The following is a 15,619-nucleotide window of genomic DNA, read 5'->3' on the forward strand; positions in this document are numbered from 1 at the left end:
AGACGCCACCAATCAAATCTTTATCTTCAAAACGGATAAGAAAATCATTGAAATCGCAGCTCTTTCCTAAAGTAGGCTAGGCCTATATACATTGACTCACAAAATAAAGTATGGAAAGTGTAACATATATTGCAAAAACATTTGGTTAACGCTGATGCTTTGGCTTATTGTGAATAGTCTGATTCTGACCGTAGGCCTAGTCTGTCATAAAGCCAGATATGTAGCCTCTCTCCGTCTTGCATGCATGTCCCGATCTGGAGATGATAAAGAAAAATTCGTCTTTTGTCCCTCCTGCTCAAGGACAACTAGGCCTATGGTTGACCTGAAACAGTCTGACTTCACTCAAACAATCCACCGAATAGGCTATCCTACATGAAACCCTAATTTAATCAGGTTAAGGGATGTTATTCCATACGGAAAATATTTGGCCTAATATAATCAAATTAGCCCAGACCTACTTCGCCGGCTTAGTTTAGACTACTTAAGATATCATCTAAGTTCTTCTAGGCAAATATGACAAGATTAACCCTCTTCATGGTTTTAATTGCAAGCCAATGAGATGGGCCTATCGAAGCCTATCCTTCTGTGCTATTTAGGCTATTTTGTTGTGACAAAAGTTCATCTGCTGAACTCGCAAATTGCTCAACACAGTCCTTAGGCTACTAAAAAAAATCAGCAATCGGTGACAAAACTGAGTATCAAGTCAGACGAATAGGCTATGTAGGTCAGTATCTTTAAATAGTTAACTGCAGAGTTTGCAACGAGGAGACTTTCATCGTGACGTTACCTTAAGTTCATCAGGGTTAAGAGGGCGTGCCTCCACATCTGGTGGACCTCAACAGTTTATTTATTAGGATACTGCGCTTTGCAAATGCTGTTGCCTGCGGGCTGATTTTCTAAAAGTAGATTTCCCTCCGATTTGCGCCCCTTGACGTACAGGCTAGGCGAATACATTATTTCAGTATGCACAAAATCCTCAAACTGTCAAATGTAAAATTTCGAACAGATTTAAGAAATGTTCCATATCTATGCCAACCTCAACTGCGGACTATCAGCAGAACTCCGAAAAAATATGCAGAAGATGGGTGAGTGTATAGCATAATAGTTGCATGTAAAATAACTTCGCCTGGTAGGTTACTTTTTTCTGTCGTATCAAGTAGCTCATTGGTGGGTGTGAAACAAGATCCATTTCTGTGAACTGTTTAATCAACACTGGCGCAACCTTACAACTTGCTACAATGGATAGAACGGTATCCTATTCAAGGTATAGGCTAGGCTACTATTAATAACATGTGATTGACTTCCTGATCAGAACAAGTGAGTTCACAGAATAAGTTGCAATTAGGGCTGCATTGTTTAGGCAAAATGCTATGCCCATCGCTATCACTGTAAAAAAGGAAAAGTCAGGGCTGTCCAATTGATCAATTAAGTTAAAAGTAGGCTAAATAATAGGCCACAGTATAGTTTTGAACAAAACAACCTTATAGTCATTCCAATTGAGTAATCCAGTTTTGTAATTTAATAGCCTATGGTAGGCTATGGGGGGAAAAGGAAAATAGAGTTTGTCACATACTAAACCACAAAACATGGAATTTAATAAACTCATGTTTTTCTTTCAAACACAATATTGAACTGACATATTTTGCCACAGCAATGAATTTATCTAACAGAATCATGTAAGATCAATGTGAAGCACCTAAGTAGGTATACTGAAGTAAGGCAAATTATTATACAGCTCTTCACAATGCTAGTGGAACGCTCCATTGACTTGAATAGGATTTCCCAACGTTCAGCAGTAAAATAGTTCCAATGCTTCCAAATCCAGCACAGACACCTCAACCACATTTTGTTCTTTAATAGGCTACTGTGCTACCATAACTTGATATCAAGTAGGTCTGGGGCAGCTCTGGGGCGTGTCTGGAGGGGGTGGGTGGGCATGCTGTGGCCTAGTGGTTAGAGCTTTGGGCTTGTAACCGAAGGGTTGCCGGTTCGATCCCCGCCCAGTAGGAATGGCTGAAGTGCCCTTGAGCAAGGCACCTAACCTGTCACTGCTCCCCGAGCGCCGCTGCACCAAGACTGCTCTGGGTTAGTGTGTGCTTCACCTCACTGTGTGTTCACTGTGTGCTCTGTGTGTTCACCAATTCACGGATGGGATAAATGCAGAGACCAAATTCCTTGTATACGCCAGTATACTTGGCCGAGAAACCTGATTTACATTTACATTTACATAATGCACTTCTCTGTTGGATTGCTCACATGTCACCTGACAGAGCGAGAAAATCAACTTGAATTTACATGAAATGTAATCATATTTACATTCTGCACATTATCTGCGACGGGCGATAAATGCAAAATGCACATCCATTCTTCTGTGTTGGATTGCTCACGAAGTTCTAATCACACTGATATCACATGCATATTACCTGACAGAGCTAGCCTGGCTAGCGCCACCACTTCTCAATGAGACGTGGTCTGGGAACCAAACGTTCATTTTCTCGTATTTGAAAAAAATGCCCAGATCCGTTTATTGGGTGCCACGGATGTCTATCAAATGCGTCTGTGCATAGCTCATCATCGTCTTGCTTTCCCACCTGTTCTGTGATTGGTTCCCTATCTCAGGCGAAAATTTGCTCCATGGTCTCCAGGCTGCCTTAGCAGCGTGAATCAAATCGCGCGCAAGGCAGCATGGGAACACCCAGGCTATGACAGAGCATGGGCGATGGTATTAGATACTATTTGCTGTGATAAACAGTTTGCAAGGAAATCAATATGAATTTACTGAAATGCAATTTACATTCCATCTCCACACCTATACTCTCGGTGGAATATCTCAGGAGCTCCTCTTTCAATGCATGGCAAACCATATATCAAAATAAACGACAGACCTTGCCGAATATAGCTATAAAGCATTAATTTGTACAATAAACCATTCCCGAGTAATCCAGTTTTTAAATTGCAGCATATTTCTACTTGGTCTCCAACTTTGGGCTGTAATTCTAACGTAATAGCACCCCAAAATAATGAACTACTAATATTGTGTTCTTCCACTTGTTTGTTTTTTAACATTTATTTAAACTAATTACAAAGAAAACATAATAAATTGCATCCACATCATATGCATTATGCCTATTTTCCACTAGCCTAAAACCATGACTAAAGCCTAATTACTCGTTCTTAAAGGAACACGCCACCCAATGTCAGTAGTAATATATGTTCTTACCTTAACTTTCACGAGTTGAGTCATACCTCTCCCGTGTCGGTACGTGCACTCAAACGCTCTGGTGCGCGGCTGGACTGTGCTAGCATGTTGCTATGCTAGCGGGCTTTGCCGTAACTAACCGTAGAAGTAATCAAAAACATCCACGTTTTCCCGACTTAAATACAGTTGCACGAGTAGTTGATAGAAATGTCTACGGCCACGCAACATGAAACGTGGCGATTTTCCAAGCGAATAAACAGGAGAACTACAATGTGTGGCGCAATAGCACTTGGGAGTACTTCGACCTAGCGTAGTAGTATTGTTAACACCTAATTGTAGATCCTATCCACCACAGAGTTTAGAATCCATGCTATAATCCAGGCTATATTCACCAGACCCATGGCTACACTGTACATGCAACTGTGTTCTGTGCCTTTCTCTGTCTGTTATCTGCAGCGTTAGGGCCTCCTCTCCAATGAGATTGCTATCCGCGGATCAGCGAAGTTACAGGCTATGCCCATGCTTCTGTCACACGTCTGATAATTTGCGGCACAAATGAATGGTAGACTATTAATGAACCGGTGGCGGAAAAAAGCGTAACATTTTCCAGATTAGGAAATATTCCTTAATTGTGTGTGATTAAATAAAGATGCATAGCCTACAATTGGGGGTAGTAACGTGAGCGCTCATTCAATGTCTATGCGTCTGCACAAGTGAAACTGAACTTAATCATAAAGACACCTTTCTCAGCAACTTTTCTGTTTAATCAGCATAATTGGCATTACGATCCACCCGACGTTTCCCTTGTCTACCACGTTAAACTTCAGGCTCTCGTGTTTTGCTGAATGATATTACTCAGCAGATCACCCTAGTAGATAACCAGAATTACAGTCTCTAGAATTGTAGGTCAGAATGTAAACTGGGCCACAGATGGTAAGCACAATTGCATTAACTTAAAACTATCTAGTCGAGTATAACCTAAAACTAGCTAACTAATTAAAATGCCACAGCCCATACTGATTTTTCCTTTTAGAATATATATATTAAGAGAATAAATCATTATGCAAATACTTTTACTTTTAATACTTAAAGTACATTTAAAAGCAGGTACTTTTTACTTTTACTTAAGTAGGGTTGTCATTGTGGTACTTTTACTTTTACTAAAGTAAATATTTCTCTGTGTATTTGTACTTTTACTTAAGTACTGAGTTTCAGTACTTCCTCCACCACTGCAAATGTCTAATTGCCCCAGAATTTAAAAAAGATTTCAGGTGTACTCTTTCAGGAAAGCCCTTCATTTTATTGTCAAATGTATGCTTGGAGTTTTTCTTGTGTGTTTACCAACACACATTTTCACCATGTGAATGTGACTGCCCAATGTGTATGATTGTTAGTGGCCCAGTGGGATAATGCCTTGTACTGGTGTTTCTTTGGTTGAGTGTTCAAATCCCCGTTAGAACTTTAGGATCAAGCTGCACATGCTATTGGTCATTTAAGATTCACACCATTGAACAGCACCTGAATGACATCAGCCAATCAACATTCACACTCATCAGTTGCCAAGAATCAGAATGCCGAGACACTCTGACATTCCGGGGAACTTCTTTGTTTACTATTTTTCCTTCATCATTAAGTCTATCATATTTATATTTCATTTATTAGTGTTCATCTCTACAAATGTCTAATTGCCCCTCCATGCTTGGAGTTTTTCTTGTTGTGTGTTTACCAAAACACATTTTCACCATGTGAATGTGACTGGCCAACATGTAGGATTGACAGTGGCTCAGTGGGATAATGCCTTGTACTGGTGATCCTTAGGTTGAGAGTTCAAATCCCACTTGAAGCAATAGTGTTAGAATACTGTTGGGTTGTGGATGTTAGCATACTACAACAGAATGCTGTACGGTTGTGGAGGTTAGCATACTATAACATTACAGCTACTTGTCAATATGGACTTGTAATGCAAGGCAAGTATAACTGTATAATTATAGGCTGTTTATCTTATTGACTCCGACACAGCTGTAGCCTATAATTATTTGTTATTCTTATAATATTTGTCATTTCTTATACATATTTAGTCGGCTCCCATGTGAGAGATGATTAGGTGATGTTGGTTGACTTGGGATGTCAAGTATTGTTTGGTTGTACCTTATATAGCCATATGATTTCAGTTTATTGTTCAAATGTCAATTGGTTTGTTTGTGAGTTGGGATCTGTACTGATTTACCCTACTTCACTGATTACTCCATTTTCTGTTTGTTTCCTCTTTGATGCAACACACATACAAGTAAAGAACAAAACAGATTAATTGAAACTCAAATAAAGTTCACTTGTGTTGCACCGAAACCTGCCATCTCCTTGTCATCACTCCATACCATTGAGCCTTCTGACCGAGGCTCTGCCTGCTCGCCACACACTCACTCTACCTCGACCCACATCGCCCCCTACAGTTCCTTCAGTTGGGTTGTGGAGGTTAGCATACTAGAATAGAATACTGTTAGAATACTGTTGGGTTGTGGAGGTTAGCACACTATAACGTTACAGCTACTTGTCAGGACTTGTCGTGCAAGGCAACTATAACTGCATAATTATAGGCTGTTCATCTTATTGACTCCAACACAGAACCCACCCCCACCCCCCTTCACCTACCACCACAAATACAATTCCATTCTGTGGGAAACACTGCCTTCCATTATCAGACCCTTCATCTTATCCATGACAAATGCATAGTCCTGTAGAATAGAGTATTGTTAGAATACTATTGGGTTGTGGAGATTAGCGCACTAGAATACTACTGTTAGAATACTGTTGTTGTGGAGGTTAGCACACTAGAATAGGGTACTGTTGGAATACTATTGGGTTGTGGAGGTTAGCACACTATAACGTTACAGCACAGGGTAATCCTAATTTTATGGATCAAATTTATTCCAATCCAAATCAAAAGTTTTGAACAACACAAAGTGAAGGTTTTATCCAGATCAAAACCAAGAATAGATTATGTGATCTAATTTCCCTTTGAACAACCCATTTTCAAGATTTGATCCAATCCGATAGCCGAAATCCGGTAGCTGAAATCCGATAACCGAGATCCGATCACGTTTCTTTTGAACAATTAGGCCCAAACAATCAAAGCATTTGTAAACTAAAAAGCTATGCTACCTCATGTTCGTTTTGCTCGGACCCCGTTAATCACCGCTTGCGGTTATATTTAAAATAACATCTGATGCAGTGGACTGAGATGGGAAATGTAATGTGGAACCAAAATGGTGGGGAAAAAAATATTTTAACATTTCCATTTTCCAAAATGACAGAAAGTTTGAGAACCACTGCATTACACAGTGTTTTACCCAAACAAACGTCATGGCATCTAGCGACAGGTAGAGGTTGGACACTGTTGTTTCCACGACTGATTTAATGTAACACAAATCCAACAGAACTGCTAATAAACAGAGCATATAAGGCTTGCATTTACTGTTGGGCGCAGTCATCTTGGATATTCAAACTCGTAGTACTCTGGGTTCGACCGAGTGTGTGAGTCGTGGTAGAACTTCAGTGGGCGTTCCCTGGGCGTTTCCTTTGCAAGTTTGAACTTTGAACTGGTGAAAACAGCTTGGAAAATGACTTGAACAGACAAATAGAACGGGGCACAACAACGCCCCATAGCTGTTCTAAAATCAGTGTAAGCTAACCTACGGCCTCTCGGGGCTTATTGCTTAATAGTCAGCTGTAAATATGGCTAACCCTAATCCCAAAACAATTCTAACAAAAGGTTTCTCAGGTGGTTTACAGTGGTATTACATGTACTTAAAAACATACTAAAAGTTTACCAAAGTTTGACTTCAAGAAAGGCCCCATTTTCAAAATGATGTATTGGTCCTTAAAATGACCAATACTTCTTCGTATTCCTCCTAGACCAGGAATACTGGTGTCTGACATAGGTTTTGGCCATGTAATATTCTAATTAGTATATTTGCATGATAGATAAGTGATTACAAGTACAATTATATATTAAAGCAATTGGTTACAAGCATATTCATGTGAAAAAGTACAATTTCCCTTAAGTATTTTTCCTTTCTCATATCGTTTTGCTTAGTGTTGGTGGTTTCTGTGGTTCATAACCATTCTTTTAATTCCAATAAAGAATAAATTCATTAGAACTGTGTGGTACTGTAAAATTAGTCAAAACAGGGCGGCCATGTAAAGGCTCAGTACCACTAACCCCTTTTGTTTTATTTTTATACAACCCCAAAACAGAAAAAGTTGGGATGTTGTGTAAAATGTGAATAAAAACAGAATGTAATAATCTGCAAATCTCTTAAACTCATATTTAGTTGTACATGGACAATATATCAAATGTTGAAAATGAGAAATTTGACTATTTCATGGAAAATAAATGTTAATTTTCAATATGATAGCAGCAACATGTTTCAAAAAAAGTTGGGAGGGGGGTAACAAAATGCTGGAAAAGTTGTGTAATGATAAAGAAAACAAAAGGAAGAATCTTTCACAACTAATTAGGGTAACTGGCAACACGATTGGGTATGAAAAAGAGCATCCCAGAGAGGCAGGGTCTCTTACAAGTAAAGATGTAGGGGTATTCATCACTCTGTGTAAACCTGTGTGCACAAACGATGAAACAATGTCATTTTAATGCTTCTTAACATGAAATTGTGACGTATTTAGGGAGTTCATCATCTACAGGACATAATATTATTAAAACATTCAGAAAATCCAGAGAAATCTTTGCAAAAAAGGGAAATAGCTGAAAAAGAAGTTGGATGGCCGTGGTCTTTTGGACCTCAGATGGTACTGCATCAACACCAGACCTGTTTCCAGACCTGTCATTGTATGGGCTCAGGACAACTTCTGATAACCATTGTCTATGTGCCCAGTTTGATACTCAATTCAAAAACTACAGCCAGAATTGTAACAGCTAAAATTGTATTGAGACATGATACAGAAAATACCACCCTCTTATCTGGGCCTGAGCTTGTTTAAAATGGACTGAAATAACATGGAAAAAGGTCCTGTGGTTAGACCAATCAAAGTTTGCCATTTGTTTTGGAAATCATGGACTCATCTGGGCTAAAGAGTAGGGCCTATCCACGTATCCAACCTATCCAACTTGTTTTAGTGCTCAGTTCGAAACCAAACATCTATGACGGTGTGGAGGAGCATTAGTGCCAACAGCATGGGCATCTTGCACATTTGGCAAAGCACAATCAATTCTGAGTGATGTATACAGGTTTTGAGCAACATATACTGCCATCCAGGCAATGTCTTTTCCAGGGACGACATAGAGGAAGAGTCCAGGTGCTAAGATGGCATGTCTGCAGTCCAGATTTGTCAAATTAGGAGCATAATAGAATGAAAAGCATGACTAAGAATACCCCATACTGTTGAGCAACTTAAATCCTATATTGGGGCGTAATGGGACAACATTTCATTCTCAAAACTGTAGCAAATGGTCTCCTCAGTTCCTAAACATCTACAGAATTGTGTTAAATGAAGAGGTGAAGCAGCACAGTGGTAAACGTGCTCCCGTCCCAACATTTGTTGGAACATGTTGCTGGCATCAAATTCAAAATTAACATATACTTTCCATGAAATAGTCCAAATTTTCATTTTCAACATTTGATATGTTGTCTATGTCCTTTTTGCTGCTAAATATGGGTTTACAAGACTTGTTTACACAACATCCCAACTTTTTTTGTTTTGGGGTTGTATAATATTATATATTTTTTTCTATAATATTTATATATTGCCTGGCTAACGCCAGACCTCATCTGGGGATGGGGTCTGGGAACTACACATTCATTTTCTCGTATTTGAGATGTGGTATACGAATGTCTAGAACCGTTTATTGGGCCCCCTTCCGTTCTGCGATTGGTTCCTTCGTTGAGGTGAAAATCGGGTCCATGGAATCCAGGCTGCCGAGCAGCACGAATAAAATTGCGCGCAAGGCAGCATGGGAAAACCCAGGCTAATTTTTATATATAATAATATATATTTTTATAATGCATTTTTTGCTTTTTGTTTTTTTATATTTTTTAAATACTTTTCTTATTTATACATATCTGTACATACATTCATTATACATTCTGGTTTCTTTTATACTTTTTTTGCACTGTGACCTTCACTAGATTTACCATTAGTTGACACACTCTTCCTCCCATAGAGGTTGATTATAGTGATTCTCACAATTCCCAACTTGACATGGTCCACAAGCAGGCATGCATGGTAGTCCATATGCCCTGCAACTGCACCGTTGTGTTCGGCAGGCAGTTGTGCAATTACAGTGGATTTTCTGCTCGCTCAGACTCATTTACGTTGCAAGCAGCGCGTTCATCCCACTTCCTGTTTTGAAACTACACGTGGCACAGATTTGTGGGTAATGCAGTTCGTTTTGGGCTACATTCATTGCCTAAAGTTGTCAAAGGACTTCATTACCCATACATCTACTGCAACTTAAGCACGTGACAACTCGCACTCGGTCGTTTGTTTGACAATTTTTACTCTTTTGTTTTTCAAAATCCAGCACGAAATGAAACACTTACTATAGCATTTTCTAACGGCAACGATAGTCTGTAGAGTAGCCTTACGTTTGATGAAGGGATTTCCTTAATGTTAAAGAATAATTTGGCCCTTGCTGCTAAAACGATGCACAAATTATTATTTTGTTCATATTCACTCAGACTTGGGACAAAATAGGCCCAGTTCATAGGCCTATTTTATTCTTGTAGGCTATATGAGAAAAGGCCAAGATTGTCTTAAGCACAGTTTTATTTTATTTCGGTATTGTCTTACCTCAACAATAGGCTACAGCTCCTTGAAAACAATCAGATATAACTCTATAAAATCTATAAAGTCTATAAAAATGTATTTTTATGTTATATTTGGCTGCTGTGTTTGACTAGAAAAATCTAAACTGGAGTATCTCAACATTTTATACCTCTGATATGTTTAGTGTTCTAAAGACGTCAAATAGCTCATTATCATTACCAAATTGATAGCCAAGGAGCCAGAAGTGAACACAAATGTTTGGCTATAAAAACTGTGCCTTCATTTTACAACTAAAAAAGAAAAAAGAAAAAACTTTTATAACCCTTGAGCCAGCTCCTTACTATGTGATCTCAATGGCAATGCAGCGTTTGTTTGCACCTCCAAAAGCATGGCGTACCTGGTTACCTCTAAAAAACGCCCTTAAACGCCCACAAATACCCGTATGTTTGTGTGAAAGAATTCCCCATTAATGTCTTTGCGAGGGAGCTTACTACATCTTTGTTCCCGTTTAAGGTGGTCACAGAAGGATTTGTGCACTTTTTATGACAAGGTCTCTTAGTGAAATGTATGCAAAAAATGTGCGACCATTGGTTGAAAATGCAAGACAGACCTTAACAGGTGATCAACTCTTCCAATGTCTTTGACTGGACGTGTCATCTTGATAACCCAAATAAAAATAAAAAAAAACTCATTTTTTTTTACCTCTTCCAACACATCCCAGTCATAATCAACAAATCTTTTTTTCGTTTTGGCAAGTAGCCATATAATAAGTGGGATAATGTATGGAACGCTGGTCATTATCGGGAGAATAAGTCCCTTCACCGCTGGTGCGTCAGTGTCTGGTTCGCCCTGTTGTCCTGCCGGCGTTCTGTACTGTTATCACTAGGCTTCTTATTACAGTGCATGACAATGCACTGTTCTGTTATCCGAAGTCTTCTTCTTATTATTCTTCCCACTAAATTTCTGCGTCAAATTCAGCTTCAACCGAATGTATTTTTCGTTTTTGTAAACTTTTTGAGATAATAACATAAATCAAGCTTATTATTCCCCATAGACTTTGCATTGGCACTATGACATCACAATGGGCTAATTAAACTGATTTGCACCTGTATCAATTGCCAGCTGCTCAACTAGGCGCCCTCAAAGAGCCAATTAAACTGACTGCACCTGTATTAACTGCTTTCTGCTCAACTAGGCCAACTCTCTCTGTGTCTCCCCATTAAGGCACATTCCATCCAACTGTCTAAACTATCTATCAACATCCATTAAACAATCTGCCTATCAACATCCATTAAACTTTCTGTCTATCAACATACATTACACTATCTACATTCAACTTTTAAACTATCTACTCTGTCTCAGGATTTAAGCATACAATCTGGCTTTCTTAAGACTACAGATCCTGATCAACTGTTTCCTCTGCCCACAACTGTTTTAAAATAAAAGTCCTCTCTACAATAATTCATTATTAAATAATTTAACTATTTAAACTATCCAACTACTGTTCAGCCATTCCGACTGTCTGTTGTCATCAACTATGATTTGCATTTTCATGCACTGGTAATTCCTCGGAATTACATTTTCTAGTTATTTTTTGTTATTTCAACTTTTCAAAGATGAAGATTCTGTAGAAAGATCTCTCTATCATGATAACACACTGCAATAAGGATTTTGTTCTTTCTCCTAACCTTATTTGCAGGAACAAAGATGCCAATGTTTTGCGAAAAAGGTTGAAGGAGACTGCTGACACAGTCGTCATAGGAGGAGGTTGTGTGGGGGTTAGCCTGGCTTATCACTTGGCCAAAGCGGGTCAGAAAGACGTGGTGCTTCTGGAGAAGACGGAGCTAACCGCTGGGTCAACCTGGCATGCTGTAGGTCATAATGGGTGTCCAAACATCGACAAATTTAAATCAAACCAAGCTTAGCACCTTTTGTTTACCCATTGCAGTGCACAATAATGATACAAATGAAGAAAAAAGGCAAATAACCGTATAGGGCTGTGTTTAGCATTAATATTCATGTTGTCACTCTTTTTGTTAATGAATTCCTAAAATGATCATGACCTAGAAGTGGGGGTTGCATGTAGTGATGGGCAAATGAAGCTTTGGTGAACCACTAAACCACAGCAGTGTGAAGCTAGCAACACTAATGAAAAAATCCAATATGTCAGCCACATGTAGATTTTTTCAACATAAAAGTCCTTACCCAAACCAGTATATGTAACCAAAAATATTGGTTTGCTAAGGACTTTTATGTTGAAAAATGTATGTGTGGTGTCCATCTTTTTGCTTTTCAGCTAGTGTCGCTAGGTTCACACTGCTGTGGTTCAGTGGTTCACCAAAGCTTCATTTGCCCATCACTAGTTGCATGTCAAACAGATGTTCACAATCTGAGTGCCTACTGCCATATCCCTTTTTCAATTCCTCACTCTGAGTGGTTCTTGTCATTGCGTAATAAGAATACATACATACATAGTAAGCTAAGAATACAAGGTTGGACCTTCACAAAACATATTGTGGTGTTTTATTCAATTCAGTTTCAAATATATTGTGCCAAAAACTATTGAATTAGTCTCAATGTGCTTTACAGAGCCCAGATCCTGGGCTAGCACTAAAGCAACAGGTGGCTTGGGAAAAGTCCTTTCAGGGTAGAGATAGTAAAGGACAAAACGACAATGTCATCTCCACTGGTCGCTGATTGGTGAACTGAGAGCTACAGGCAGGTGGAGTCCAGCCATGATTCTGCCATATTGGATTGGACAAGATATTGGCCATAGAAGGCCCTATTTCAGCGATCTAAAATGCATGATCACTAGTGTATAGTGTAAAAACATTTAGGGTTTGACCAGTCCATATTCGGGGTGGTTTTGTTATCAAACGTCAGACGCCTGGCGCAAAAAGGCGGCTCTTATGGTTCTTAATCAGTCATGGGTGTGTTTTGGGCGTAACAGCCTTAAAACCAATGAGAATGACGTATGCAAGCAGCGCAACTTCAAACAGTGCATCGGTATTGTGATAGTCAGCGGCGCATTTGAAGGAATCTGCTTGCACGTGAGACCGTATGAAACAGGTTCCACTAATCCAATTGGTCAGTGGCATAATGCTTTTTAAATGGTGTAAGATAGCGATTTGCAGATCGTGCGCCAGACCGCACCTTATGTCATTAATTGCCACACCCCTGGGCACATTGTTTAATGAAAGTGAAGTGTAATATAGGAAAAAGCTTTGCATCGGGATAACGTGCTTTGTGCTGGGTTTTGGGTCGCGAAAATTGGGTCCAGAGTCATAATGGGCAATGGCTTAAAATTTGATTGTAGAAATATTTGAATGATTTAATTATTTGAGTATGACAAGAAATGTGTACATTTTTAGAGCAGTGAAGTGAAGCAAAGATCCAAGAATTGAGATTTGAGCTTATGACAAAAGAACATGGAAGAGATTTTAGCTGTTGTGATACTATTCTCTCTTTAATGCCCAAGACATATTTCTCATAAGGGAAATAATAAAGACTAAGGGCCCTATCATGACAGTCAAGAGCGCATCGTCACTCGACAAAAGCTTATTCAAATTTAGTAGGGTGTCCAGTCCACATTGGGAGGGTTTTCGTTATCAAACGTCGAGCGCATGGCGCAACAAGGTGTTCTCAAGTTTTTTTTAATCAGTCATGGGTGTGTTTGGGGCGTAACATCATTTAAACCAATGAGAATGACATCTGTCATTCCCTTTAACGGCGCAACACGTGATGTCAAATAAATGCAACGGTATTTTGACATTCAACGGCACATTTGAAGGAGGCTGCTTGCGATACCGTATGGAATAGTCATTCATGCATAGCCTTCACGCATTTGCACTCCTCTATTATTTGAACTCATTGGCAAAGTGAAACGACCAGACAGTTATATGCAGTTACTTTCACTATTGACTGACAATGGGTTACCATCGAAAACATAGGCTGGAAAAAGCAACACTTACCCTAATATTGCTCAAATGACTGAATCAAAAAACATTTATCCTGCAGAGGAGTTGCTTATATCTTGTGACAGCTGTGCTCCATACATGTCTCTCGCCTCTCCCCTAATCACTTTTAACCGTCATTACCAATTTGCAAATGATGGTGAATAACTACTCATCATGAGATGTACATTATTTCGTAATATCTTTATTCTAATTATGTTTCCCATTGTAATCGTGCAATTTGTAATGTTTTGCATGGACGTGCACTGGTGTGCGTTCATGGATGATAGAAGGATGGCCTTGTGCACCCGCCAATATGACTGTTGACAATGCGCTCTTAAAATAACATATAAACAACTTGCCATAGACTTCTGACCAGGTGTACAATAGCGATTTTTAGACAATGCGCTAAGCCACTGGGCGTATTGTTTAAAAAATAAACGTGCAAAATAAGGAGTTTAACTTTGCGCCGGATGGAAAACGAGTTGCAAAATACAGCCCTAATCCTATCTTGTCCTAGTAGTTAAGGCACCTGTTATGACATTTTGAAGCATCTACATAGGAGATGCTATGATGAAACATCTACCAACAGATATTCTATAAAACTTAAAATGATTGTTCTACAGGCTGGACTGACCACATACTATCACCCAGGCATTAATCTGAAGAAAGTTCACTATGACAGCATAAAGCTGTATGAAAAGCTGGAGGCAGAGACTGGGCAGGTAGGTGGGCACTGTGCTCTCTGAACTTCTAAATATTTTTTCCATCTCTCAAATCAGAGTTTGTAATTTAAAAAACTGTATTCAATATTTATTTAATTGCCAGCCTTGCCAGGTTTATGGTACTTGCTTATTCATCTAAAGTAAAGTAAAGTAGAATGACGCGACAATTTGTCAGGTGGTGACACTACTGCTGCACCACTGTGCCCGTATTTATCTCATACCACAACATTAAAAACTCATTAAATCTGAGTGACAGAAAATTAACACATCACTTTTAAAAAAAAAAGAAAATCAAAATCTGTGCCTGATATAAATGTAAATTTGAATAAATTTGAGCTTTTGTCTCCTGTCTTTTTGGGGACTGTAGGCTGTGGGGTTCCATCAACCAGGCAGCATCAGGATTGCTTCCAGTCCAGTGCGGGTGGATGAAATAAAATACCAAATGACCCGCACACACTGGCACCCCACTCCCCAGTACCTCATTGGACCTGAGAAGATCCAAGAACTTTTCCCTTTGCTCAATATGGACAAGGTTAGAGAGAGAACAGATATTTCATTTTATGCATGAAAGTAGGCCTATATGTAATGTGATGGAACTCGATAATAGGATAAAGAATTTTGCTGATTTTAAGAGTAATCATAGTGTATACCACACACATTACCATACCAAGACAAACAATTACCCAAATTATCACATAAACATAGGAATAAACACAAAAATGTTAAACTGTGGAGAAAACATGTCTAAGTGTTATCTCATAGTCTCCCTTTTAAATAATATAGAAATGTATTTTTTAGTTGCTGACTGCCAAATTGTGCCAATAGTTTACTCAATGTACAACATATTTACACAGAACATTAAACTACCCAAGGTATAACAAGGGATTCTATGCTGTAGTACACTACCGGTCAAAAGTTTGGAGTCACTTCCATTCCACTCCATTATAGTGTATAGAATA

At 38.9% G+C, this 15,619-nt stretch overlaps 1 protein-coding gene across 1 annotated transcript in view; it reads left to right on the top strand.

Moving 5' to 3' along the window:
- Positions 1–15,619, top strand: part of dmgdh (dimethylglycine dehydrogenase) — a 133,793-nt gene continuing 118,174 nt past the window's right edge. The window contains exons 1-4 of the mRNA XM_048258942.1: positions 1–1,085; positions 11,682–11,853; positions 14,562–14,660; positions 15,028–15,192. Coding sequence (XP_048114899.1) covers positions 964–1,085; positions 11,682–11,853; positions 14,562–14,660; positions 15,028–15,192 — 558 coding nt within the window. The 5' untranslated portion in view covers positions 1–963. The remainder of the gene's footprint in view (positions 1,086–11,681; positions 11,854–14,561; positions 14,661–15,027; positions 15,193–15,619) is intronic.

This window comes from Alosa alosa, chromosome 12 (assembly GCF_017589495.1).
Source record: "Alosa alosa isolate M-15738 ecotype Scorff River chromosome 12, AALO_Geno_1.1, whole genome shotgun sequence".
Lineage (NCBI taxonomy): Eukaryota > Metazoa > Chordata > Actinopteri > Clupeiformes > Clupeidae > Alosa > Alosa alosa.